Raw genomic sequence first — 26,579 nt, 5'->3', positions numbered from 1 at the left:
GGAAGTGTACTGCATTCACTTGAGAAAAACTCATTCTGTGCCGTTTCTCAATTAACAAGATAATTATGTCTGAGGAAATTATCTCATTAATTCAGTAAAACCGAGCAGATTTTTTTTTCTCAAGTGAATTCATTATACCTGTGGACTCGGGGCTTTTGGCATCATGTATTAATCTCAGATAGTAATGCTCTACTGTAGCATGGTGATGGCACTGATACCAATAGGAGTATCCAGGGTGGCACATTAACTTGGTTCAGCTTCCACAGTGTCTGCCGGGTGCCCAAACTGTAACAGACACTTATTTCATTTTATTTTCAACGATCAGATTTACAACAGACATGTTTTACGCCTGTCAGGTGACTTGTGGTCTTTTGATGCGTCTGAGCACATCAAAGCTCATTTTTTTGTTGATTTGATCATGTGCCCATTGCCTTCTTACCATGTTTTTGAAAGAAATCAAAAGACATCAAGTGAATTTGCTCAGCTTTTTTCAAGTATTTAAACACAAGATCTGATCCTGATCCATCATCAATAATCTGATATTTAAATAATAACTAAAAGTAATCACTGTAATAGTTACAAATATAGTTTTCTTTTCTTCTTTTTTTCTGGTGCTACTTTGTTTTCTTGTCATTTTTGCTCATGTTCTGGTCGTTTCTTGTTAATTTGCTCATCACCTCTTCCCCCCATACTTTTGATAGAAAACAAGTGAATTTGCTCAGGTTTCAAAGGGTTTATCACTTCCAGTTTTATTGCTATGACAAATGAATGTAACTGGCCCTTATCTGAGCCATAAACTCAGCAAAGTGAACACGACATGCTCATGTTTTGTTCTTTTCCCCTCTCATCCTGACACCACCTTTCATGAAATAATCTTTTCTTACCTGTTTCTGTTTTCAGTGTTTGCTGGTTTTGCAGCCTCAGCGGCCTTTTCACATCGCAGAGCTGCAGGCTGGTTCATTTAACCTGACACAGTGTGTGGTGGACTACAAAAATCTGCACATCACTGCAAATATCTACCCCCGTTTGACAGGTGCTAGTTTGCTGCCGTGACAGGATCATATCGCTGCAAACCCACCTGTGATCAAATGTCTGGGAGCCTGAGGTTCCCGTCCTGCTTCGTGATTCTCTGGATCAGGGGTTGTCAAACTTTTTCATCTTCTGGCCCACCAGGTTGACCCCATCTGAAGTTATTTTGCTGTCAGTACTCTCATATCAAGGCACATTTTGGTTTGGGTTCATTATGGCCTGGCTGTCATACTTTTAGATAGATAGATAGATAGATTTTTATTGTCATTGCACAATCATATACGTATAATAATGCAACGAAATTAGGGCTCAGTCCTTTCGGTGCAGGGGAGAATAGAAAGCATCGTGCATCTTGCTAGTTGAATAGCCAAGTCCAGTAATAGATGGCTGCAGCCATGTCTCTTGTCAAATAAATTAAAAATGGTGAGATTAAGACATCTTGTTAAAATAATCAGTCATATGTTTTTGTGTCATAGCGATGTCTAGTGAATTAATACTTTAACACCAGAGCAAATTCCTTTGATTTCTTTCAAAAACATGGTGAAAAAAAGCAATTATCAAATTATCAAAAATAACTGGAGTGCAAGTAATAAAAAAAATGGCTAAAAAAGAACATTATCAGAAAATCAGTTACAAGGACATGACCAGGAAAATAAAAAATTAGCTGAGGATCCTGGGGAGGACCCTTGAGGACCACTTTGAAAAGCACTGGTCTACGTACTGCAGTCAGCCTTCCATAAACATTTGAATTCTGTCTTGATTATTGTTAAGAATATGTTTGCATAGATTTGCATGAGGTCCATGTATATGTGTAGTGCTGCAGGTGGAATCCTCCTGGTCTGGACAATGGAGGGATGTGAGCGTCAGGCACAGATGAGCTCAGCAAACTCAGCGGCCGTGTCGCGGACTGCAGTCACTGCTCATCCTGAGAGCTGACACCATCCACGGCCCTCAAAACGTTCCGCCTCCGAGCCAAAGATCAAACTAAGGGCAAATCAAAATGACTGCTGCTGACTCTTCTCTTCACTTGTCTTAAGTGAGTGTGCTGCAGAGCTCACACACTGTCCTCACATGTAGTCAGAGAGATCGACCAGTCCAGTGGCTGCTGGAACGAGGAGCTGCTGTGTTTTGGAACACCAGAGTTCAACAATTCATCCCTGAGTTTTGGTTTGGAACGGTCCAGCCAACAGTTGAGATAGATAGATAACATTGACAGTAGTACAAATAAAAGGCTGTTTACAACCTGGTTAAAGAGCTAAAAGTGTTCATTAAAGTATGTCACTGCTGTCGGAACAAAAAAGCTCCTTTAGAGCACTGAGGCGTCACTGGTCTGCCACTGAATGAACCTCTGAGACGTTGAGAAACACCAGATAATGGATAGTCTTCATAATGTAACACCATCTGCAATGTGGCCGTGCTGTTGGCCGTCATGTTTCTGAAGCCTCACCTCAAGTGAATCTTACGTCAGCGTTGATTCACACTGCTCATCACCCCAGGGGTAACAGTTAAGGCCTTCACACGTCACAAGTCCATATTTTCTGTATGCGTTTTTTTTTTATCCATCATCCAATAGAAATCTTCATCTACAGAAACCTTGCACACTGAATCCGATATGTTTTACGATGTGTTGCAAAAATTCGCAATCCGAGACAAGATGGAGTCGTCAGTCAGTGAGGATGATTTTGCAGTCTTCTGACTTCTTGAAAGTAGAAAAAGAACAAGAAAATTTGGGGTCCATCCAATCCTGAGCAGGTGTCAGAGAGAGAAAGAGCAAAGAGAGTTTCACCTGCAGATCAAGGAGCTGTGGCATTATCCCGATCATTTCCAGGTCACTTTCAGGATGTCAGCGGCCCAGTTTGATACCCTACTAGCAATACTGGACCACACATTAGCCCTGCGTTCAGGACTCACACTTGAAAATCAAAGCCCAGGGTTAAAGTCCCCTGAACATTTGGAGCACAGTTTTTTTTTTTGCCTTTCAAAAGTACACTAAAGACCTTAACCCTGACTTTTTTAAGATACCAGAAAATCAGGCATAACCTGCTCTGGGTTTAGTTGGCCCTCGGCTTAAAGGAAGTGGGGATCTTCCATAATTGATAAGCTTATTTTTCTATGTCTGTCTTCCATTGAGATGCTTTTCACACCTCTCCTTCCCCAAGCAGAGCAGAGAGAAATAAGGACAGGAACTAAAAAGAAAAACTAGAAGCCAAAGATTAGAATGTTATCTGGCCCTGAAAAAAGACTATGAATTAGCAGAATATCTCTGTACTGTCAGAAACAGAAAGCAGAGACAGATCCTGACCACGTCCAGGCTCAGGGGCCACCAACTAGCAATCGAAAAAGGACAACACCAAAAATCATGGCAATCAAAAGAAAAACAGAGTCTCTGGTCACTGATCGACAGCTGAGTTTAAGACAGTGGTGCACTTCCTCCTACAGTGTGAAAAATTAATGAAATAAGGAACAATTGCACGTTTGCAAGTTTGACTCTGTAATTTCAGATTTCGCAGAGCTTAATGAGCTCTCCAAATGAAAAATACCCTCGGAGAAGGAGACAGGGCATCTTGCACACACACACACACACACACACACACACACACACACACACACACACACACACACACACACACACACACACACACACACACACACACACACACACACACACACACACACACACACCACACACACACACCACACACACACACAGGATATACTGTATATATATATTTAATAATATTTAATAATTCACAAATACTAATCTTAATGTTTTAAAATGTTTTATGTATTGTTTAATGTTTAAATGTTTGGTTATTTTGTCCAAATATTTGAACAAACTGTACCTTGTTGCTTTGGCAAAATTGTTCTTGTAACTTTCATGTCAATAAAGCTTTTGAATTTGAATTTGAACTAAACTACCATGATAGAGAGCTGCCTGAGGAAGACTAATCTTGACTGAGCCTTCTTCTTCTTTTTCTGCTTTCATTTCTTGTCCAAGTGGGCACCAGGGTACTTACAGGACTCGCCGGGTTCAATCTGCTGACCCTTCATGAGCGCTGGGGCGAACTCCTCCTTCTTTCTCCTGAAATCAAAAAATGCAGCGTAGTGTCAGTTCAGTCAGGCCACAAAGTCCAGCTCAGCTCACAGCAGGTAACAGCTGATCTCAAAGCAGCCCACATCAGCTGATGCCACAGCTGATTGCCTTCTCTGCATTCAACTGGCAGATCTCATGCAGGGTGCCTGCCGACCCCTGCTGCCTCTTCTGCAAGCCCTTTTGCATCCCAGCTCCTCCTTTTCATGCTGTATCTGACTTAATCAATGTCATGGCTGTTGTCATTGATGCTCGCTCTGTTCTGTACCCTATGAGGGGGTGGGGGGCTTCCATGTAAGCCCACGGGAGGGCAGAGAGGTTCCAGAACAGAGCCAAACGGCCGAATATCATTTACTGCGAATGGCAATGAAGTTTTCTTCCACTAAAATGGTCCTGACTGAAGTAATTGTCTCATTTCTCCATTATTCAAATTTAGAAAATGTGAAGCACACCAAATAACAAATAATTCAGCTTCTCTGTTGTAGACCAGAATCATCTAAAAACTGTTTAAGGAAAAGGGGGCCTGATTATGCCTGTAGCTGTATACAGAAGCCACTTTCACATCACAGTCAGCCCTGAGCTGTCTTTTCAGTCTTGAAACTTAGAATGCAGAGTACCGCCACCTGTAGCCCAGGGCTAACTAAAGCCCGCTCCAGAGCGGGTTTTCTGGGGATAAGGTCTGCAGTGTGAACTGAGGGTAGAAGAACAGAAACAGAGTGTTTGTTGTCCAGTCCAAGCAGTGCTCCAGGTGTTCTGAGGACATGAACCCGGGGTTAACTGTTAGCCCTGGGATAATAACTAACAGTGTATCAAGGCTACAGTTAGGCCAGGGCTTAGTTTGGCTGAGGCTAAGGAACCCAAGTGTGAAAAGGGCTCCAGTGGAAAACAGGGGGACTGTCAACATGAACCAAGGTCCAAACCAGAGGTACAGGATGGGCAGTGAAAATAAAAAGGTGGGTAAGCTGTAAGCAGCCCTACATATCCATGTGTCCTGATGACACAGGGCCTAGAGATGCACTTTTTAAAATGCATTTTAGATATTAAGTTATGGACAGACACGTTTCTACAGCTCAGAGAGGACAAAACTGAGGTCTTGGTTATTAGTACTGAAGCTCAGAGAGGCAAACCTCTGTCAACAAGTAAATAAACCTCAGGGTTTCTTTGATTCACATCTTAGTTTTGAACCGCACATTACAGACATAACTAAGAACGCTTTTTATCATCTAAAGAACCTTGCCATAGTGTTTCTCTCTCAAGCCAACACAGAGACACGGATGCACAGCTTTATCACCTGCAGACCTGACTATTGTAATGCTCTAGGTCCTGCACTGGCTGCCTGTTTACTTCACAACTAATTTTAAGATCCTTTTATTGTTCTACAAAGCTCTTAATGCTCCTACATATTTAACAGATTCGCTTTTGGCCTGTGAACCGCTACAAGCCTCAGGTCATGGCCTTCTAACTCTAACTAAAATCAGAACAAAAACTCACAATGTGAGGCGTCCTTTTATCACTGTGGAACTACGTCCTGAAAACCCGAGGGCAGCCGAAAATGATGATATTTTTAAAAGCAAACTCAACCCCCTACTTTTCAAACCTGGCTTTTAATTGAATTTTATTTATTTATATATTTATTCATGTATTTTAGCCTGTTTGCCCGCTTGGCCTCTCCTTTTATTTTCTTCATTGTTTTTGTTTTAATACCCAACCTTTTCTTTTCTGCTTTTGTACATGTCCTCTTTTTTTTCCACTATTTTATTATTTTATCTTGCACTCTTAACTATTCATTTACTTTTTATCTACTGTTTGGAGTTTTTAATTATTTGTTTGTTTATTTATTTTCTCCTTTTCATAACTTACTCATCTTATTACTATGTTTATTTGGTTATTTTCATTTTGATCTATTTGTTATTGGTCTTCATCCTGCCTCTGGTGTTTCCTCCTTGCAATCAGATGAGATTTATGATGCTATTTCCTCACTTCCTGTTTTTATTTTATCTATTTATATGTTTTTGGATGTGGGGGTACTTTTTATTGTTTTACAGTGTGACTGTATTTGTATGAAGAGTGCTATATAAATAATGTCTGATTTATTGATTGATTGATTAGGAGGCAAACAAGATTAACAGCATTTAATCAATATATTTCAGAAAAGCCATTGTTTATGTTCGTCCCCTTAATACATCTTCATATCCTCATAACTCGCACCAGTTTGAAACTTCTGATTATGGTGACTTTACCTCATCAAGGTTCATGCCAGCCTGATAAGGTGGTAGACTACTGCAAATGAAAACGTGGGTAAAATGAGTTTGCAGCATGTTTAGCCCCAGTCCATTTCTTAATTCAGCAGGTTCAGTTTTCTCATCTGGAGCTGCTCCAAACAGAATGCATTAGGAAACATGGGAGGTGAGCGAGGAGGCAGCCAGAGAGATTTTCAGGGGTGGGGGAGCTGCATTTCTCGGGTTCAGAGCCGACAGCACCACTGTAAAATAAAGCTCATTTGGATAAAAAAAAAAAAAACTCCAGCACATAATCAGTGTTCCATTCATGGTCTGTGGAGCAACTCCAGGCTTACATCTAGATCACACATTCACAGCACCTCTCTGCATGCTGTCTGGCTTTGGGGGAGCTGTTCATGTTCACATTTATTGATTGGACTGTCCTGCACTGTCCTGCAATTCTTAAATGTTATTCCCAGTTGTTGGTGAATGTCACAGTAAAAACTAAATAAAAATTAATGGGTGGTCTGTTGCTTCCCACTTGGTTATTGCTTTTACAACAAATTCAAAACATTATATCTGGGGATGTCCTGCTTTATCATGTCCAAGGCCCCTGAAATAGGCAGAGTGAACCACATGCCAGAATATCATTAATGTTTTATCTCAAGGCCCCCTTGTGGTGCAGGTGATAATGATCTATTTCTGCTGTGCTGGAGGCAGTGAAACCCTGAACAAACTAATCGAACTAAACTAACAATACATATGCCATACAGAAAAAAAATTAAATCAAATGAAAAAAACTTAACTGAGCTTATACCTCAAGCTTTTCCTGAGATCCTCACATGGACCCTTGAGGGACCCCTCTGGTTGGGAGTGAAACGGGTGCCACCCTGTGGCCAAATCTAGCATTGTGGCATAACCATTACTCAGAGGAAACTTGAAAGAGAAGGCCAAGTGAGCCCGCCACAGTTTCTGTCTTTGGTAAGCTGGTAAACTGACATTTAAGCTAAATTTGCTGTTTTGCATCTGTACAAAAAATCCTGTCTGTCTACGTGCTCGCTACAACTGACTAAATCTCTGGATTCACCGGTGACAAGGTTTGACAATCTCACACGGAGCATAGCTGCAATAACGCCTGTTTGGGCTGCCGAAGTGCATTCACAAACCCGCCATTTAATATTTTCCTCATGTATCAACAAATACATATAGCTTATATTATCAGTCAACACGTTTTCGGGATAAATAATAGTCCTTATTCCACTCGGCATACACCCAACACACCATACTGCATTTCCTTTGATACAATTTAATCTTTAACAACTGGTTCCCTTTTTAACTCCCTCGGTCGTCGGCCAAAAACTCCGACAGTGCGCAGTAGCGCAACGTGCGAACCGCGTGTAAAAAATGTAACTTTAATTCAGAGTAACTGCTGCTAGTTGGGTATTAGCTGTGCCAAATTCACCGGAAGACACTGTCGATTCAGAAACTGTACTGTGGATTTTCTGTCTTTATTTGGCTACATTTCGATGTTACTCACCGGAGCTAGCTAACCCATGGGCCCCGTTTGGTGAAGGTAGCGCATCACGACGGCTGGCTCGTTTTTGTCAGTGCCCACGGAGAAAGAAAAGTGAAATGAAATACGAACGAAAATGTGAAAATAATACTTCTTGTGCTCGTTCAGCCGTCCTGGAAGTCAGCCATGAGGTTTGTGACGCAGAGTCAAGCCAGGCAGCTCCTGCACAACAAGTTTGTGGTGGTGCTCGGCGGCTCAGGTGAGGACAAGTCAATGAATATTGGTATCTACATATTTATATTCTCTGAAGGTTAGTTTGCACGTTGTTGTTTTTTTTATGTATCTGTTTCTGGCTTAAATATGATAGGAACAAGATACATTAGAGTTTGATGGAGCCTAATTCCTCCAGCTGCACTGTGTTGACGTGTACATCTTAAAGGGATAGTTCACCTATCAAAATTTTGATACATGTTATTTGATGGTGATGTTATCTTCCTCTCATTGTTACTGAGTGCTGGATACTGTCTGGATGCTCCAAATGCTAACTGTTAGCCTCCTGCCATTGAGGTGGACTTCCCCCCAGGTAACAGCTAACAGAAGATAGCACCACTACTGCCCTACAAAACAGCTAGAGGGAGAAGTGAAATAATACCACATTTTTCAAAATGGGTGAACTGTCCCTATAAGAGCTACTTACACTCTCATTTTCTTACAACTGAGCTGAAAACTTTGAAGATTCCTGGTGGGTGATGTGGTGCAGACTGCTGCCATGTGTTGTTTGGTTTCAGTGCACCGCTCCATCTACAAAGACCTTGTTGTGCTGCTTCAGAAAGACCGCTACCTGACTCCCTCTCAGCTCAAGTCCAAGGTAAAGCTTTCCAGCAGCGTTCTATGCAAATGAATGGCAGCAGCACACAGACCCTGCAACACACTTTTTTCTCTGTTGTCATGCCAAGGCCACATCTCCCTCGGACTCCCATTTCCTATTCCTTCATTATCACTTTGAAATAAACAGCCTCATAAAACACACACTGCTACGGGCAGAGCTCGCATTTCCAATTCACAGAGGTGCAGTAGTAAATAAAAAGGAGGGTCAACTGTGACCTGCAGTTTGTGATCATCACAAGGCAAACAACTCAGCCATAAAGAAAAATCAGATAACATTTCAGGAAAGCACTGAGTTATGTTTTTTCACCTTAAAAGACCCCATTTTCTGTAAGTGATATCACTACCACCTACTATTATGTTACCTGCCAGCTTTGAAAGTTGGTAAACAAGCTAATGCTCTGGATGAGGAAAAACTGCGTTCTAGTGCCTCATCGTCACCCTGAGACTGGGTTTTGCCATCGTCCAGGGGGAGCTGTCTTTCGAGCGAGACTGCCTGGTGGAAGGTGGGCAGCGAGGTCCCATGACCAACGGCACAGAGTACCGGGAGGTGAGGCAGTACCGCTCCGACCACCACCTGCTGCGCTTCTACTTCCTCACACGAGTCTACTCTCCCTACATGGAGAGCATCCTGGAGGACTTCCGCTGCGGCCTCAAGCCTGACGTCGTCATCGTCAACTCCTGCCTGTGGGACATCACCAGGTAGCCACATACCTATTCTATTCTGTTCTAATCTATTCTATAATTGTAACATCATCATTTTATCCCTTGGAAAATCATTTGAGTCAAGTGTTACATTGTTCACCTTGCTGTTGTTCTAAAAGTTGAACTTTGATTAGCAGAGATAGTCATCTTTTTCAAGGCAAATATTATATGACTAGTGCATTGCCCATTAAAATGTGTGAAAATGTCAGTCCAGTCCAGTGTGTGTTTTTGGGTGCAAAAGCACACATGAAAATGTTATGGGCTCAATGAAGTCACGGCGACATTTAATGCGTATGGATAAGGCCCAGATTTTGTGCTCATTATTTTCACTGATTCAATTGTTGCACATTTATTATAGTAACATTGATTAATTACTTTTATGTGATCATTTTTTATCATTCTTTTAATTTACAAGAAGTCAGTGAAGAATGCTCATGCATATTCCTGCTCTGATAATAGTCTGGGAGTGATTGTGCAGAAATATACTTGTGTGTCTTGTGAGCGTTTCAAACCTGCAGTGTGTGTGCTGTAGACTGTCCAGGTGCTTCACTACCCTCGGATTCGAATTCCACCTTTCACAGTCATTCAACATCACAATAAGAATAACATTATAATACTGATTTTTATTGCCTTTGAACAACAAATACTCATACTTGCCCCATCGCTGTAGAAGGTCCACAGGAACACACCCTCCAAGTTAGAGGTCAATCAGACATCTGGTCGCAGAGATAATCAAGCCTCACACACACACACACACACACACACACACACAGATTTCTCCAATTCATAGATAGATGAGGTTTCTAAAAACACAGTAAATGAAATAAAAGGGTGTGGAAATAATTTAGACAGCTTATTTTCCAGGGTTCCTCTTGTACTTTGAACATTAACAAGCCGTTTTGGAGACATTCATTCATGATCAGTGAGCGACTGGCTGCTGATTGGCTGGTGGTGTCGTTGGCTCCACCGTCCTCCATGGCATTAACAACGGCTGCTGCACCACAGAGCTGCTAAAGCATGTGGGAGCTGATGCAAAATTAAGAATATAACTGATTGGTTGGTTTTTGGTGAGGCACAGTTTTGGTGAGTAGAACCATTGCTGATTGGCTTGTTTTTTCGCGTGACATCATTTGCCCTCATTCACAAGCAAGGATTACCATGTACATTTTAAAAAATAATAATAATAAAATAAAGTGCTGTTTATATGCTGAATTCACCAGGAGACCCCAGTGATTAAAAAAAATCATTTAAATCGTGTTCTGCCTGGTGTGTACATGTGGCATCAAGTGCAGTGACATTAAATTGCCTCATTTTTTGAATAGAGTTTGGTGTGATGTTGACTCCACACAAGCGATCAGCATATAGCTGATGAAAAGCTCAAGGCTTTTGTTTTTGTTTTGTTTTTTGGTTGCCACCAAATGTTCTCTTTTTTTCTCAAAGGAACAGACAAGAAACAACTTCAAAATAAAACAGTAAAATATTGCTATCCAAAAACATAGTCCTGCAAATTCCCGGAGGTCCTGCAGAGAGCTGCTCTGAGCCACAGTGGGGTTTCCAGCACAGAGTTGAGCCAGTTTTGCTGATCAGAATCAGTTTATTGTTGAAGGAGAGTAAATGTGCAAAAGTTTATCTTGGCCTTGGAGACATTTAAAAATACAACAAGGCTTTACATGTGGTGCAAAGGGATGGTGCCAGACACACTGTCCAATAAACAGCCGGCTATAGATATCTTTCAAATGATACACTGACTTTATACATCCTTCCATTCTCCAGTATGACTCCAGCCCATTAAAACGCCTCCAGCAGAACAGAGGAAATGTGGTACACCGCACGCTATTACCTGTCTGTCCTGTGGTGCCACAACAGCCACTGAAATCACACTCATTTCCTCAGACTAAAGAAAATCCTATACACTGTCTACACTGGAAATGACCATGGTCTCTTGAGAGGGGTGTTTCATAAGTTAACCACGATGAAATAAGATTTTTTTTCTTCGAATAAGCCAGCTCACTTGAACGCTCATCTGCCGTCTCAAATCTCGGCTCCCTTCCACTTCTTTGTTTGGTTTGCATTGAATTTCATTAAAGTTTCGCCTTGTTCGGGCTCAGTTTGAGTGAGAGGGAGATGAGCGTGTGATTAATTATGTACTGAGACTGAATGGAATCGCTCAAGCAGCCACCGCAGGGAGGCAAGTCAGCATTCCCTGTGATGAAGAAAATCAACTGGCAGCTACATCCAGTTGTTCCCCTGTCCTGACTAATTTCTGTTCCAAAAAAAGGCCCTCCTCTGCCTTAAACTAGAAAACAGTGAACCATATGTCAAGCACCGGATCAGCGCATATGAACGTGCACAGGATATTTATTGACACACTAAAGCTGAGAAAAGTGTGGTTTTGTTCCCCACATCAGTCATTGCCTACGTGTTTGAGGTATACAGAAGTTTATAATTGCAGGTACGGCCGTAAGTGTCTCCCAGAATACAGAGAGAACCTCCATAAGTTCTTTGGACAGATGAAAGCCACTGTTTGCCACGACTGTCTCATCCTGTGGCTGCTGTCCATGCCGGTTGGCAAGAAGATCAAGGGTGGATTCCTCGTGCCTGAAGTGAGTAACTCTTATACCAATGCACCAAAACTGATTTTTTTTTAATGCTGATACAGATATTGAATACAGAACTTCAGAGGGGTAGTTGACACATTTTAAAGAATTTGATAATCATTTGATCTCTCAGGTATCAACGTGGTATCCTATTCTGAACGGCAAAGCATGAAATAACACACAGTTCTGTGACATTTGGCCTTGTTCATCTGATCTGTTGCTGTTTTCATTTAGAGTTGTAATGGTTTGGCCAAGCTAAATCTGTGTGTTTTGAAGTACGACCTAGCTTCGACCTCAGCTTGCTGCTGGTTTTCTCCCAGTGCCCTCCAACTGATGACTGCACGTCATTTCAACATCCTGTAACTTCTCATGCGCATGTCATTTAGAAAGCTGTGGCCAATACTGGACGTTTTCTTTGAGTTTGGGTTTGGGTGGTGTCAGTGGCGAGATTAACCCTTTCTGTAACTTAACGATCCATTATCTGATCCATTACTTTTACTGACGAGTATCTTTTTCCCTCCATTTTAGAAACACAGGCCCTATGTGCGACTGAAATGGAGAAAATAAAGACATCTTATTTATTACTATCTCATGGTTTTTGCTTTAGGAAATAGTAGTTTCCCATTTTGAACTAGTATTTTGACCTTGTATCATTTGGATCCTTCAGGTGTATCTGAACCATCAAGCACAGGAGTCTGCACATTTTCATTTTCATTCCAGCAGTGTAATCTGTGTTGTAGAACAAAATGTTAAACTCTCTTTGGCTTATATTAACCATGGTACTTATTTGTTGCATAAATACAAAACAGCATTGGGAATCTGACTAGAGATGCCATGGCTCAAAAATTCGACCTGCTTCCATTTATTAGAACAACATACAGTAACACTATATAGAGACACTGTGGATTAACTATATTTGTCCAAATTCTGGTAATCGAGACTATTGTATTTGGATCTTTTCATCCACTTACATAGCATGCCAAAACCAGTCCCAAAATAACACTTTTAGCACAACAAAGTGGTGAACAAAGTGGATTTTGTCAATACGTTAAAAACAAGTCCTTGTACCCATTTTTTGAAGAAATTGAAAAGTTTTTTTTTTTTTTGCTAGTCACTCTTCTGTTCATTCTTTTTCCTATTTGAATTGTAAAGTAGACCTGGCAGGTGCATAGTAACCTTGCGCCAGGAAGAAGCACACTGATTTCACAAATAATTGTTACACGAAAAAAAAAAAAAAAAAATCCTCTAGGTTGTTGAGCCTGATGGGAAAATCAGCACTTATTGTTACTGTTGGCAAAATCTGCATTGTTTGCCTTTGTGTATATACTAAAAAGATAAGTTTAGGAGTGGTTTTGCAGCACTCTGAAGGTGAATGAAGAGATACAATTACAGTATTCCAGATTAGAAACTAATGAGGATATTTTACCACCATTTGGACTCATATAACAACCTGCTAAAGTCCAACTTTGGCTTAAGCCAACACACAAATCACCTAGGAGGGCAGTGCAGCAAACGTTTTCCTGTAGTCTTGATTCTTTCTTTAAGGGGTGATGAAACCCAGTTTACCGAATTTCCCCTTGTGGATCAATAAAGTATTTCTGATTCTGAATCTATATTTTGCTGGTGTCTCGTAGTTGAAAGTTTTACCTTGCTACAATGATGTAGTGGGAAAGTCCTACATCACTGTTGGGTGCAGCCTTAAATACAGCAGAGCACCCTTATGACCACAGCCCATGGTGGTGCAGAAGTGCAGCAGAGTTTAAGCTTTCGACTCATACACATCAATGCAACAATCTTTTTCTGCCATAAAATATTTAGGGTTTCATCACCCTTTAGCAGTAGTGAGAGAGTGCAAAGCTGGACTCGCCAATAAAGGCTAAAACTCATCAGCTCCACCACTCCACACACCAGGAGGACGATGCTCAAGTCCATGATCCAGGGGCGTCGTAGTGGGGGGAAAAGCGGGACTGATTACCCAGGGCCACGATGGGGGAGGGGGCCCTCGAAAGGCCTGAAATAAAAAGGTTTGCCTATTGGCCGGCTATACAAGGGCCCAATAAGATTTGTTTTCATGGGACCCACAATCCCTCGCAGCGCCCCTGCCATGATCTGCACAGTGTACTCACAACTTGTTTCTTCTCTATTTCTAGTTAGTGATTTTCTTCAAAAAACTCATCACAGTCACTTTGGACCGCCAAGGTGCAGAGTTTCTTTGTGCATCTTAAAAATTCATGGTACAATTGGTGCTAACGTGAATTATTTATTTTTAAAAAGTAAACACCTACTGTGAACAATATGAAATATTTACAGTGCAGCGTATCAAATTCCATGTACAAGCCATGGGCTAGAACAAGAGCTCTCTCTCCCTCTTTTTGTTTCAGTTGACTCAACTGGATTTCTAAAACAGTTCACCAGCACATAGAGAGTTTCTCGTAGGGCATGAGAGAAATTTCCACCTTATCGACATTTATAATATTTCCAGTAACTTCACATAAACACGCCTTATGTTTAAGTGATAATTCTCTACAAAATGTATACGCTTCATGTTTCTGCCAATCTTTTCCCAAAGCAAGCAGTCGTGTTTTAGCAGTCGTGTTTTAGTGTCATTTTTCCTCCCTTTTATCCAGCCATTGGTTTCCATTCATTCCACTATGATATGAAAATGAACTTTCAAAGATGTATATTTCATGATTTTGAATGTTTTACCCACATTTTACATTGCAACAAGAAAACATTTTGCAAATCTTGTGGGCGTACTAAAAATTTCACAACACATAATCAAAATCTCTCCATTTTCAAAATTGAATTTTTGGTTGAAACGCCCACCTTATAATGTTCTGCTTCTACAGCGAACAACATTGTCAGCATTCATAAACATCAGAACTGAATTCACTGTGTAAAGCAAGTGTTTCCCTGGTGGAGGGAGTGTTTCACTCAGCCCAACTTCAGGTCATCAAAGCACAACACTGCTGGTGCTTTTAGGAAAACTGATGTGGACGGCTTTATTACAGTGATGGAATACTGGTGTGAAGAAAGTCTGAAGTCTCTGAAAGTTCATTTTTATATTGTAGTGGAATCAATGGAAACCAGTGGCTGGATAAAAGATAAGAAAAATGATACGGGAGTTCTAAAACACCACTGCTTGCTTTGGGAAAAGATTGGCAGAAACATGAAGTTTATTCATTTTGTAGATATTACACAGAACACGCAAAATCGCTGGTATGGTCTTTTAAAACAGAATCATGAGATTAGGAAATGCAAAATGTCACTGCACTGGACTTTTAAAGCGATGGAAATACATAACCTCAGAGTCTTGATCCTCATCGCAGATCCACCACTTAGGCCCCACGCTGCGCTACGATGTGATCGAGGCCAACTTCTACGGTGGTCGGCTGGCCAGTGCCTACGGCCTGGACGTCCTGGACCTGCACTTCCAGTTCCGCTTCAGCCTGCGCCATCGTATGCCAGATGGTATCCACTGGGACGCCGTGGCCCACCGACGCATCACCAGCCTGCTGTTGCAGCACATCGCCCAGGCCTGGGGAGTCCAGCTGTACAGTTCAACCCCCCCTTCAGGACAAGGTCAGTTCATCAACAGCTGGGCTTAGATATTCCAGTTTTTACCTTGTAACCGGACAAATGCAACAATGTAACAGTAATTAAAAATGAGTGACCAGTGATTATACAGTGATTTAGACAGATTGTTAAATAAGCCAAACTGCATATAAACAGTCCCATATTAATAAATAAATAGGTAGATATCATTCATGGTCTGTTGATGTAGTTCTGTCAGCCTTAAGGGGACGTGGCAATGGGCTGAGTACAGCACAAGAAGGGCCATGGTTTCTAAACCTGTCCTCATAACAACATGAAACATGGTGGGGAAGTTGGACATGGGTCAAAGCAGTGCCAGCCAGCTCTGCTCACATTGTCCCATTGGCTACAAGGGGTGTCTCCTATGGTAACAGTAGCCAGAACACTGGCAAAAACGTCAGTTATGAGATATGAGCTATACATAGCTATACATATATATATATACACTACTCACAAAAAGTTAGGGATATTTGGCTTTTGGGTGAAATTTATGGAATATATAAAAAGTTCACGCTACAGTGATATTATATCATGACAGTAGGACATTTAAGTAGAAGCATACACTGGTGATTTCCTCATCTCAAACAATTTGTTGAAACAAAAGCCAACAGCAGTGGTGGATATACCACAACAAAAAATGTCAGTGTCAATAACTTGTCATGTGCCCTTGAGCATCAATTACAGCTTGACAACGACGTCTCATGCTGTTCACAAGTCGACTTATTGTCTGCTGAGGCATGGCATCCCACTCTTCTTGAAGGGCGGCCCTCAGGACATTGAGGTTCTGGGGTACAGAGCTCCGAGCCTCTACACGGCCACTCAGCTGATCCCATAGGTTTTCTATGGGATTCAGGTCTGAGAAAGTGCAGGCCACTCCATTTGAGGTACCCCAGTCTCCAGCAGCCGTTCCCTAATGATACGACCTCGATGAGCTAGAGCATCAAACACCTGATGTGAATTTTGCCGTTAAACTCCTTGTTAGAGAACAGCAACTTGTGCAAAAAGTACTGAAACATTGAACAGTTGGACATGTGCATTCAAAAGTTTACAGAAGGTCACATTAAGTTCACCTGTAAAGGTTACAATGCATTTTAGGTTCATCCTGAAATTTCACCCGAAAGCCGAATATCCCTAACTTTTTGTGAGTAGTGTATATACGTGTATATATATATACAGGAAGTAAGAGAGGTTGTTAATGTGTGAATGTTGTTATTCAGTGTTTCAGAGCATGGAGCTGAGGAGGCGAGACTTCACCCACCACAGTCCCACACCAGTCTGGCTGCGTCCCAGGCCCCTGCTGAACTCAGGTGACAAAATCAGACTGACTGTTACCATCTGCTCCAGCTTACAGCCCCAGACAATACACTGACCAGAGTCAAGCCCATGTGACTGATTTGTCCAGTCAACAGGCATAATGTATGTGACGTCTGATCTCAGAGCTGTGTACCACCATCATGTCTTCTTCACTGGTTTGATCTCTGCAGCGTTCCAGAGCCAGAGTCTGGTTCATTACAGGGAGAGCCACGTCAGCCCAGCCTGGTTTCAGCGTCCTGTGCCTCCACACTCAGGTACCAAACAGCTGCTGCTCTGATGTGTGTAACATTTGTGAGTGTGTTGACACATGCACTCTGAACCGCTGTTCAGACTCTACTCCCTTACTGATTGACTGACTGACTTTTGTTAGAGCTGTACACATAGTGGAGCCCCCTAGTGGTGACGCCTGCAGACACTCTTTGTTTACAAATGCTTTATACCGTTCAGAAAAATGTCATTGAGCCAAAATTTTTGCAAATTTAAGGAACTACAAGCTACACAGACAAAAAATCTGAACTTCATTTGTCACCAAAGCGTCTACTAAGGAAGACAAGATGGCTGCAGGCTACAATGCCATGTGGCTTTTAAACTAGCTTTTAAAACCATTATGTTATATATTTATACACTACCAGTCAAAAGTTTGAACACACTTTCTCATTTAATGTTTTTTCTTTATTTTCATGACTATTTACATTGTAGATTCTCACTGAAGGCATCAAAACTATGAATGAACACATATGGAATTATGTAGTAAACAAAAAAGTGTGAAATAACTCAAAGCATGTTTTATATTTTACATTCTTCAAAATAGCCACCCTTTGCTCTGATTACTGCTTTGCACACTCTTGGCATTCTCTCCATGAGCTTCAAGAGGTAGTCACCTGAAATGGTTTTCCAACAGTCTTGAAGGAGTTCCCAGAGGTGTTTAGCACTTGTTGGCCCCTTTGCCTTCACTCTGCGGTCCAGCTCACCCCAAACCATCTCCATTGGGTTCAGGTCCGGTGACTGTGGAGGCCAGGTCATCTGCCGCAGCACTCCATCACTCTCCTTCTTGGTCAAATAGCCCTTACACAGCCTGGAGGTGTGTTTGGGCTCATTGTCCTGTTGAAAAATAAATGATGGTCCAACTAAACGCAAACCGGATGGGATGGCATGTCGCTGCAGGATGCTGTGGTAGCCATGCTGGTTCAGTGTGCCTTCAATTTTGAATAAATCCCCAACAGTGTCACCAGCAAAGCACCCTGACACCATCACACCTCCTCCTCCATGCTTCACAGTGGGAACCAGGCATGTAGAGACCATCCGTTCACCTTTTCTGTGTCACACAAAGACACGACGGGTGGAACCAAAGATCTCAAATTTGGACTCCAGGCTGTGTAAGGTGTTGGGTGTTGGCTATAGTTAGCCTCAGTGTTGCTCATATCTCATAACTGACAAACTCTTAGATTTATTAAGTGTGCAAGAGTCACTGAAGAACAGATTTGGCGGGTAGACTGCAGTGTATTTGATTATACCAGAAAGTAAGAGAGGTTGAATGTGTGAATGTTGTTATTCAGTGTTTCAGAGCATGGAGCTGAGGAGGCGAGACTTCACCCACCACAGTCCCACACCAGTCTGGCTGCGTCCCAGGCCCCTGCTGAACTCAGGTGACAAAATCAGACTGTTTGGCTGTTACCATCTGCTCCAGCTTACAGCCCCAGACAACACACTGACCAGAGTCAAACCCATGTGACTGATTTGTCCAATCAACAGTATGTGGCATAAGGTCTGATCTCAGAGCTGTGTACCACCATCATAAAGTCTTCTTCACTGGTTTGATCTCTGTAGCGTTCCAGAGCCAGAGTCTGGTTCATTACAGGGAGAGCCACGTCAGCCCAGCCTGGTTTCAGCGTCCTGTGCCTCCACACTCAGGTACCAAACAGCTAGTGTGTTGACATGTGCACTCTGAACCGCTGTTCAGAATGTACTCCCTCACTGATTGACTGACTGACTTTTGTTAGAGCTATACACATAGTGGAGCCCCCTAGTGGTGACGCCTGCAGACACTCTTTGTTTACAAATGCTTTATACTGTTCAGAAAAATGTCATTGAGCCAAAATTTTTGCAAATTTAAGGACCTACAAGCTACGCAGACAAAAAATTCTTAATTTGTCACCAAAGCGTCTACTAGGGAAGACAAGATGGTGGCTGCAGGCTACAATGCCATATGGCTTTTAAATTAGCTTTTGAAACCATTATCTCAACATAAATAAATCTGTAAACACGTAACCAGTCAGAATATAGATCGACAAGAAACAGAAGCTTATATTGCTGTTGTACTTAACACTAATTTAGCAGTGCAAATGTATTTGAACTATATTAAGGTATTTTTTAATCTTTGACCTGAGTCTGGCAGTAAATATTCATGGACGTCAGGCTGCACCTCTTCTGAAAGCTTTGGACGTCTGCTGCCAGATCTCAGTGTTCCATTTTAGATCAGATGGATGTTATTTGTGTCATATGCCCTGTTTTGACCAGAACACGTAGCACAGCCAAAAACAGCCAAGGACCTTTGACCTCTTGTAGCAAACGTTACTTTGATTGACATCCCCTGCATCCAACAGAAGAGACTTTGGATTACGTCCAGCTTTCTGTCTCAGCGTGACTGGCTGGGATTGGATGGGGGCCTGGAAATGCTTGGCGCTTTTGAAGCGTCCACCTTCCTCGACTTTTCTTTACCTGTTAGTGTTGTAGGAATCAGAACATGTTAAAATGCCTTTGTTGCCACGATGTGATATTTCACCGAGTGTGCAGTTCTTCTTCAACATAGCAAATGGCTCACTGATCAACTGTTTCCTCATAGAAAATTGTTTATTTCAGAGATTTGTATTACTGTTCATATTTTTTAATATTTTCATCAAGAATAATATTAATAGTCATAAAATTGTAGACATGCATAATGTATGATGTAGCCAGCTTGAAAACGTAAAAGGAGTAATGATTTACATGTGAGCTAAGAAATAGGTCTACTGAGCTAAAAGACACAAATAAAGCATAAAATTAATGTTACAGTGGACAAGTGGAACATTGTATGCACTGATGATGAACTCCTCAGATTAGAGTAAAATTACAGCGTGTGGAGCCATGACGGGCTCTTGGTCAGGTAGTCTACCAAAGACTAGCCTGAATCCAGAGGCAGGAGTGACTCAGCAGTTTGAGCTTTCAGCACCCTCTTGTGGTCAGAAATTGCTCAGTGCAGCTTTAAAGTCAATGAAAAGAAGAAGTGCTTGTAAGCTCATCTAACATGCCAGAATATTCACCTGTTTGGCAGTAAATACAGGGAATTTGTGGTTGTTTTGTGATTTTTACCACAGACCTTGGAATAACGCAGACTTTGCCATTCAAATCAACGTAGCAGGGTGATTTGAATGGTTTGGAATGGCGGACATTTTTATGTGTATTGTTGCCATTGCAAAGAACTGTGCCCGTTGCAGTTGGCTGACTCTGTATAAAGTGACCTCAGCAACTTCTGGAGCATGGAGAGGTGTCTTGTGTGCCATCTTTGCTGCCTCCCTGCTAGGAATTGAGGATTGTTGGACCAGTTGTTGGTAAATACTGATGTTGATTATGGCTTTTATCAGCCAAAACCCAACATATCACTTCTTAAGGTAGTGTGACACACTTTATGGCACTACTGACGTGCGTTGTCACCATAGCAACAAACCACATCAGTAGTGACATCATGCTGAACAAGCAGGTGTGAACAAAAATCATCACTTTTTTAAACAATCACATCTAACCTTTAAGTTTAAAGCTAAACCTGTTAACATCCTGTTTCAATGGGAAACACACATAGGAAACAAGAGGCTCTCAAAATGCTGTTTCACTGTGCGTTTAATATCTGCAGCTCAGAAGCCAAATCTTCATTTTTCTTTGGCTTGATGTCATGACCATGTTGCTCATCATGAATCATGAATGTTGCTGAAAGTCAGAAAATGGCCTCTGTTCCATCACCTTCCATCAGACCTTTTCAGGAATAAATTTCTGAAACTGCAATGGCAACCAATTTTTTTTTTCACCAGGATTGTTTCTGGAGCCATGTGTGGACACTAGGCATTATTAGACTTATTAGTATTATTTACCTCTAACTTAATGATAATAAGTGTTATGACTTTTAATGAAGTGTTGCCTTTGTTTTGGAGCTGAGATGGAAGGTGGCCTTGTCATGCCTGCAGTGGATTCGTGCTGGGGGAATTAGTGAGCCGATACTGAAAGTTATTCCCACCACTTTTCCTCCAAAAGTTTGGACACCTCCACATACTTTCAGCTAAAATATTCAGCTGCTTCAGGAGATGTGCAAAAAAAAGAAAAAAAAAACAGTTTTATTCAAATAAAAAAAAAAAAAGTTGAATACTTTTCTCAACTTTATCCTTTGACAGAAACTGAAGGAGGACACCCAGTGGTCAAATTATCACTGAAACACTCTCTCTAATGAACTGGAGTCTTTGGCCTGTCCAGCTGCTGTCATCTGTCATCTACACCACACACACACACACACACACACACACACACACACAAATGTGACCATTAATTACTCCAGTTCTCATTACTAATGAAATGACTTCAGCTCTTCATAGTTCTGAATGCAAACAGTGAGAAGTGACGTCTGTTGGACACATGTAAAAGTCTGCACAATGCAGCTGAGGCCAGGAGACTTTTCTAGTTAAATTTGGAACTTTGAACTCCAAGGGGGGGTCATCATCATCACCGTAATCATCTAAGTCATCATCATCTACATGGTCATCCACAGGTCTTTTATGGGTTTTTATGGGGTTTATTGGGTTACGCAAGAAATGAAGAAACATCTCGGGGCAGATTCAAATCCAGGAGTTTGCATTTATATGATTAGCATTTTAATCAATCAAACCACCATGCCCCAGATGCCCCAAATATAGGTTTTTGAAGATCAATACTAATATTTTATAAATTTTGAGATGTCAAATCTGCCATTTTGGCCAAAAGCTGGTGCAACAAGAAAGGCTATAGGGTCACCAAAATCTTCCTTTAGGGAGTAGGAACACACCCAACAAACACTGTGAACATTTTTAGAACATTATTATTAGATTCCATGATACCTTGTATCCAAGTTGACATTTGCCCTATTTTAACTAAAGGGTGGCACCAGAGGAAAAGGCCATGAGGTCACCAAAACTGACAGGATCCATCATGTGGGGAGCATGAATGTGCTCACTAATCCATGGCAGTGCACCCAGTACATTTCAGGATGTGTTTCCTCAGACTAAAGTGTTGGACAGACAGACAAACAGACATTAAATGACTCATTAAATGATCAAAGCATTTAAACACAAGAAACTAATGTTGGTCCCGTGTATCATTTTAATCATTCTGTGCTTGGTTTTGGCAGCACATCTTATTCTCTTGTAAGCTTATTATTCCACCAAATGTCAGTGCATAACTCCACCTGCAGTTTCAGCAGTACCCCCATACACCAAACAAAAGAAGTGTGCTATTACTTTTCTAAGCATTCCCACCTACCAGTTTTTTGCAATTTCAGTTTATACACAATTTTTGGCCCATTACAAATGAATTGTGAAACATTTGCGAAGCTCTACGTCACACAGATTTCGTGATATATATATACTCACACATAAATAAAAAAAAAATTTGTGTCTTTTGGAGCAGAAGTGTAAATTTTCAGAGCGTTCTGACTTACTGATTTTTCACAGTTGCAGTTTAATTGTGATTTTTGGGAAGCTATTGACACTAATGGTGGAATGTTGGGAGGAGGTAGAAAGAAAGTCCTCTCTCACTGACACAGAGACACACCCGCGGCTCTGTAGCTTTCCATATGTCTCAAGGGCCACTAGCACTGCTGCCAGTACATCCCAGCACTCACCCCACGCACCATAATGACAGCCTAGCAACGCCTTGGCAACCACCCATAACACCATAGCAACCGAACAGCAAAGCCCCAAGACACCATAGCAACCACCTTGCAGTGCCTTAGTGCAACCATCAGGAACACCATAGCAACTGCCTAGCAGCGCCCTAGCAACCACCCACAACACCATAGCAGCTACATACAAACACCATAGTAACCACTCTAATGACCATAGCAACCACCCACAACACCATAGTAACCAACTGAAAATGGCCTAGCAACCATTCCGTTAACCTCAGCAACCATTTAGCTTTAAAGTCTCCAGGTGGCTTTCACCACAGGAATTTGACTTCATTAGTTTATTTTTACAGGATGTCTTAGTAAAGTTGAAATACACCTCATTATTTCCAAAAGTTCCCGAAATAGAAGTCAGTATTTTTCTTTCAATTCCAGGCAACAGCCCTGATCGAAAACAATCGGCTATATGCAGAATTCCTGCAAACCCTCTGTCTGATATTTCTCTCAGGTGTTTCATGTTTTTTTCCAGTTTCACTTGGCAATCAGATATGTGTGCCCACTCGGCAGGGCACCTTGATTGAACAGCAGCGTAATCACTCGTCATTCAGAGGGAGAGGCTCACATGGTGGCCAGTGCTCACTTGCACAGTGGCCATTAGAAGCTTTTAAAGTTGTAAATGCCAGCTGCACACTTTGAATCAGCCAGAGCATTGTCAAACACCATAATCACTAGGTTTTACTTCGATATCCAGACCGCTACTGATGATTAAACTGAGGACATCTCTGATGAAAAACTGGAGTGAGGAAAGTCTGAAGTCTCTGAAAGTTCATTATGATATCGTAGTGGAATGAATGGAAACCAGCAGCTGGATAAAAGGTAAAATGACATCAGAGCTCTAAAATATGGCTGCTTTGGGAAACGATTAATAGAAACATGAAGTATATACATTTTGTAGATATTACACTAAACATGTAGAATTACTGGTATTGTCCTTTTAAATTGGCTTTACCTTTACAATGCATTTTTTTGCCTTATCCTCAGTTGTAACGTTTGTATAGGGCTTTGCATTTGCAAATTTTTGAAGGCTGATTCTGATATCACTTCTTTTTTTAAACTGCTGATGGCCAGTGTTTTGTGCTAAAATTCAATCTTTAAAAAAAAAAAGTGTTTCCATGGTTCAAAATTCCGAATACTCTATACTCTACTTTATTCTTGTCAGGATGGAAAAACATCTGGAACAGCGTTTAGAATATGGGACAGTAAAACTCTGCATTGGAGCCGACAATAATGAAACGCCTCTGTGGAATTTGTTCAAAATATCTCATTCCAATCAATTCAGTTTAAAAGTTTCGCTAGGAAATGAATGTAGTATAATTCTATAGTAAATATCAATGAATCAAACTGCTCAGTTGATTGAGAATAAGTGTAATAAGTGTAGATTTAATCAAATATCAGAGGCAGACGAGTTACTATATCGGGTTGTCAAACTTGTCAAATACATTCAAAGTGGTGAGATTAAAATCACTCATACTTATTTTTGCATTGTAGCAATGTCTAGAGAATTTAACCCTTGATTTCTTTAAAAAAAACATGGGGAAAAGGTGATTAGCAAAGGAGCAAAAAAAATTACTGGAACTTTTATTTACGTTATTTTGTTGTTGCTCATTTTTGACAAAAAATGAACAGAAAATAAGCAAAGCAAATACCTTGAAATTTGCCAAAGTTTTTACCTGAAACTTAGCAGGAAATAATGTATATTTTTAATTACAAGAAACTATTTTTAATGATTTAAACATGATGCTGAATCAGGTCTTTGCTCGTGAATTACAGTGAAAATGAACTATTCCTCATTGTGCCAAGGACCCCCTGGAAGACCCTCAAGGACTCCTGGGGGTCCCTGGACCCCACTTTGAAATCCAGTGAACTAGATGGGATGTGATTTTTAATACAAGGCCAACATCAGTGCCATATATCTGTCTAATCTTTCTCTTGGACTTATGTGCCTCTGTACTTTGCTGAGTAATAACTTCATTTGAACTGCTCTCCTAGTTGGGCCTGTGCATCGCCCAGTGGCCCTCCGGTTCGGCAGGCAACAGGACGAGGCTGGTGGTGTTCAGTTTAACCACTATTACCATAACAGAGTCATCTACCTTCCCATTATGCTCCTGGAAGAGCTTGGACCTCCTCCAGCTCGAGGTTTCCCTGCAGCTGGTAATGCGAGGCTCAGCAGACACTGTAAGTCTGCCGGGGGCTGGTAAAATCACTGTTTGTGGTGTTAAAGGGCCCACATGTATACAGCAAACAAAACAGGACATTAGGGAGGAAATCAACCGACCGAGTCTTTTAATGTTTTTTATACCATTAGATCCTGATATGTGTTTCCTCTTTCCTGTTTTCTGCCAGATTACAGCCCTTCACCTGCGCCCGGCATGTGGATGTGCCAGCACGTTGGTGTCAGAGCCAGCTTCTCACAACTGCGCTTCGATGTCAACACAAGTAAGATGCTTTCCCTCCTGTTCACAGGTTGACATTGGTAGTATTTCGCTGAAGATTTGAGGTTGTTGTTTTGTACGAATACGCGTGGCGGCGCTCAGTCTGGCATGGTTGGACCCACTGCAGATCATCACGTTATTCAGGTAGACCTTCCCCCTTCAGTTCACTCCATGATATACCAGACTAACTAAATTCTGTACTTCTAGTGCAGTAAGGTGTGACAGATAGATGTTTTTGAAAGCTGACAGTAATGCTTATATTGTAGACCTCAGAAGGAATAGAAGGAATAAATAGACCAAAAAACGATAAAGCATTTCAGACCACATAGGCCCTCATCAGGGATTTGGACTTATTTCTATTTTTATATACACCAAACTCCAGTCTTGCATTTTGTAGATATCTGAAGCCAAGGCAGCACTCCTCCTCGAAACTGGAACTAGGAGTTTTGAGTCAAAACTGCAGATAACCAGAGCTTGGCACCAATATTCTATAAATTTGATTATTTCCATCCCAAAAATCAAAATAATTTCAAGATTTCAGTATTGTCGGTTCTAAAACAGCATTTCAACCATCATGGCACACTTAAACTCTCTATAATTATTTGATACATTTATCTGTAGAATCTAATCAAAAACACCTTCTAACACCACCTTTATCGCCTTCCACCATCCAGGCCAAGGTTTTTACGGGACTTTCCCTCCTGAGCACCGACCAGCAGATCGCCGTGTAACGAGGCGACGCAGTGGCAGGGTTCACCCTTACCACCCACACCTTTTCCAGGTGACACCCAGGCACCACGCCTATGGGTGGTGAGGGCCACATACACTCAGACTCTTTACGGAGTGGAAGCAGGGGCCCTTGATTCAACATTGACTGCATGATTTCCAGAGAGTAATGATTCAGAGGTGGTGAGTCACTGCTGGTGTTCTTGTTGGCAAATAAAGTGGATAAGGGGAACCAAGGTTAAATGAAAGAGAATTTCAAGTCCAAAGCTGTAGCTGGACATTGATGAATGTTTAATTAAGGTCTGTCGGACAGCGACATCTACCAGACCCACGTTTGCAATACAATCATGTGTGCCAGACAATACGCATTGAAGACTCTTCAAACTTTCAGCATGGTGTGAATTAATTATCAAATGTGTTTGAGTTAAAAGATTTTAGATTATTGAATCGATGCAAGAAGAATTTTGAATGGTTTGATTGATATACAATGTTGATAATAAAAATATTTCACGCTC

At 41.4% G+C, this 26,579-nt stretch overlaps 1 protein-coding gene and 1 long non-coding RNA gene across 6 annotated transcripts in view; one reads left to right on the top strand and one right to left on the bottom strand.

Moving 5' to 3' along the window:
- Positions 1–8,253, bottom strand: part of LOC115376348 (uncharacterized) — a 19,178-nt gene extending 10,925 nt beyond the window's left edge. Inside the window, exons 1-2 of the long non-coding RNA XR_003929793.1 lie at positions 7,877–8,253; positions 4,047–4,111 (exon numbers count right to left, since the gene is read on the bottom strand). This is a non-coding gene — a long non-coding RNA (uncharacterized LOC115376348). The remainder of the gene's footprint in view (positions 1–4,046; positions 4,112–7,876) is intronic.
- LOC115376347 (PC-esterase domain-containing protein 1A-like) lies at positions 7,201–26,579 on the top strand. 5 transcript variants are annotated; one of them, XM_030075870.1, is made up of 13 exons: positions 7,201–7,320; positions 8,021–8,111; positions 8,641–8,720; positions 9,207–9,439; positions 11,895–12,045; positions 15,369–15,621; positions 16,851–16,940; positions 17,118–17,201; positions 18,504–18,593; positions 18,775–18,858; positions 24,896–25,081; positions 25,250–25,342; positions 26,013–26,579. In XM_030075870.1, exons 2-13 carry the CDS (start codon positions 8,039–8,041, stop codon positions 26,150–26,152), a joined length of 1,557 nt encoding a protein of 518 aa, XP_029931730.1. In that variant the 5' UTR covers positions 7,201–7,320; positions 8,021–8,038; the 3' UTR covers positions 26,153–26,579. The 5 variants fall into 5 exon arrangements, with proteins under 5 accessions (XP_029931730.1, XP_029931733.1, XP_029931732.1 ...); XM_030075871.1 differs by having other exon boundaries at positions 7,313–7,436; XM_030075873.1 differs by lacking the exon at positions 24,896–25,081.

This window comes from Myripristis murdjan, chromosome 18 (assembly GCF_902150065.1).
Source record: "Myripristis murdjan chromosome 18, fMyrMur1.1, whole genome shotgun sequence".
NCBI lineage: Eukaryota > Metazoa > Chordata > Actinopteri > Holocentriformes > Holocentridae > Myripristis > Myripristis murdjan.
Note: the sequence above shows the minus strand (reverse complement) of the source record. Positions and strands in the feature narration are given on the sequence as shown.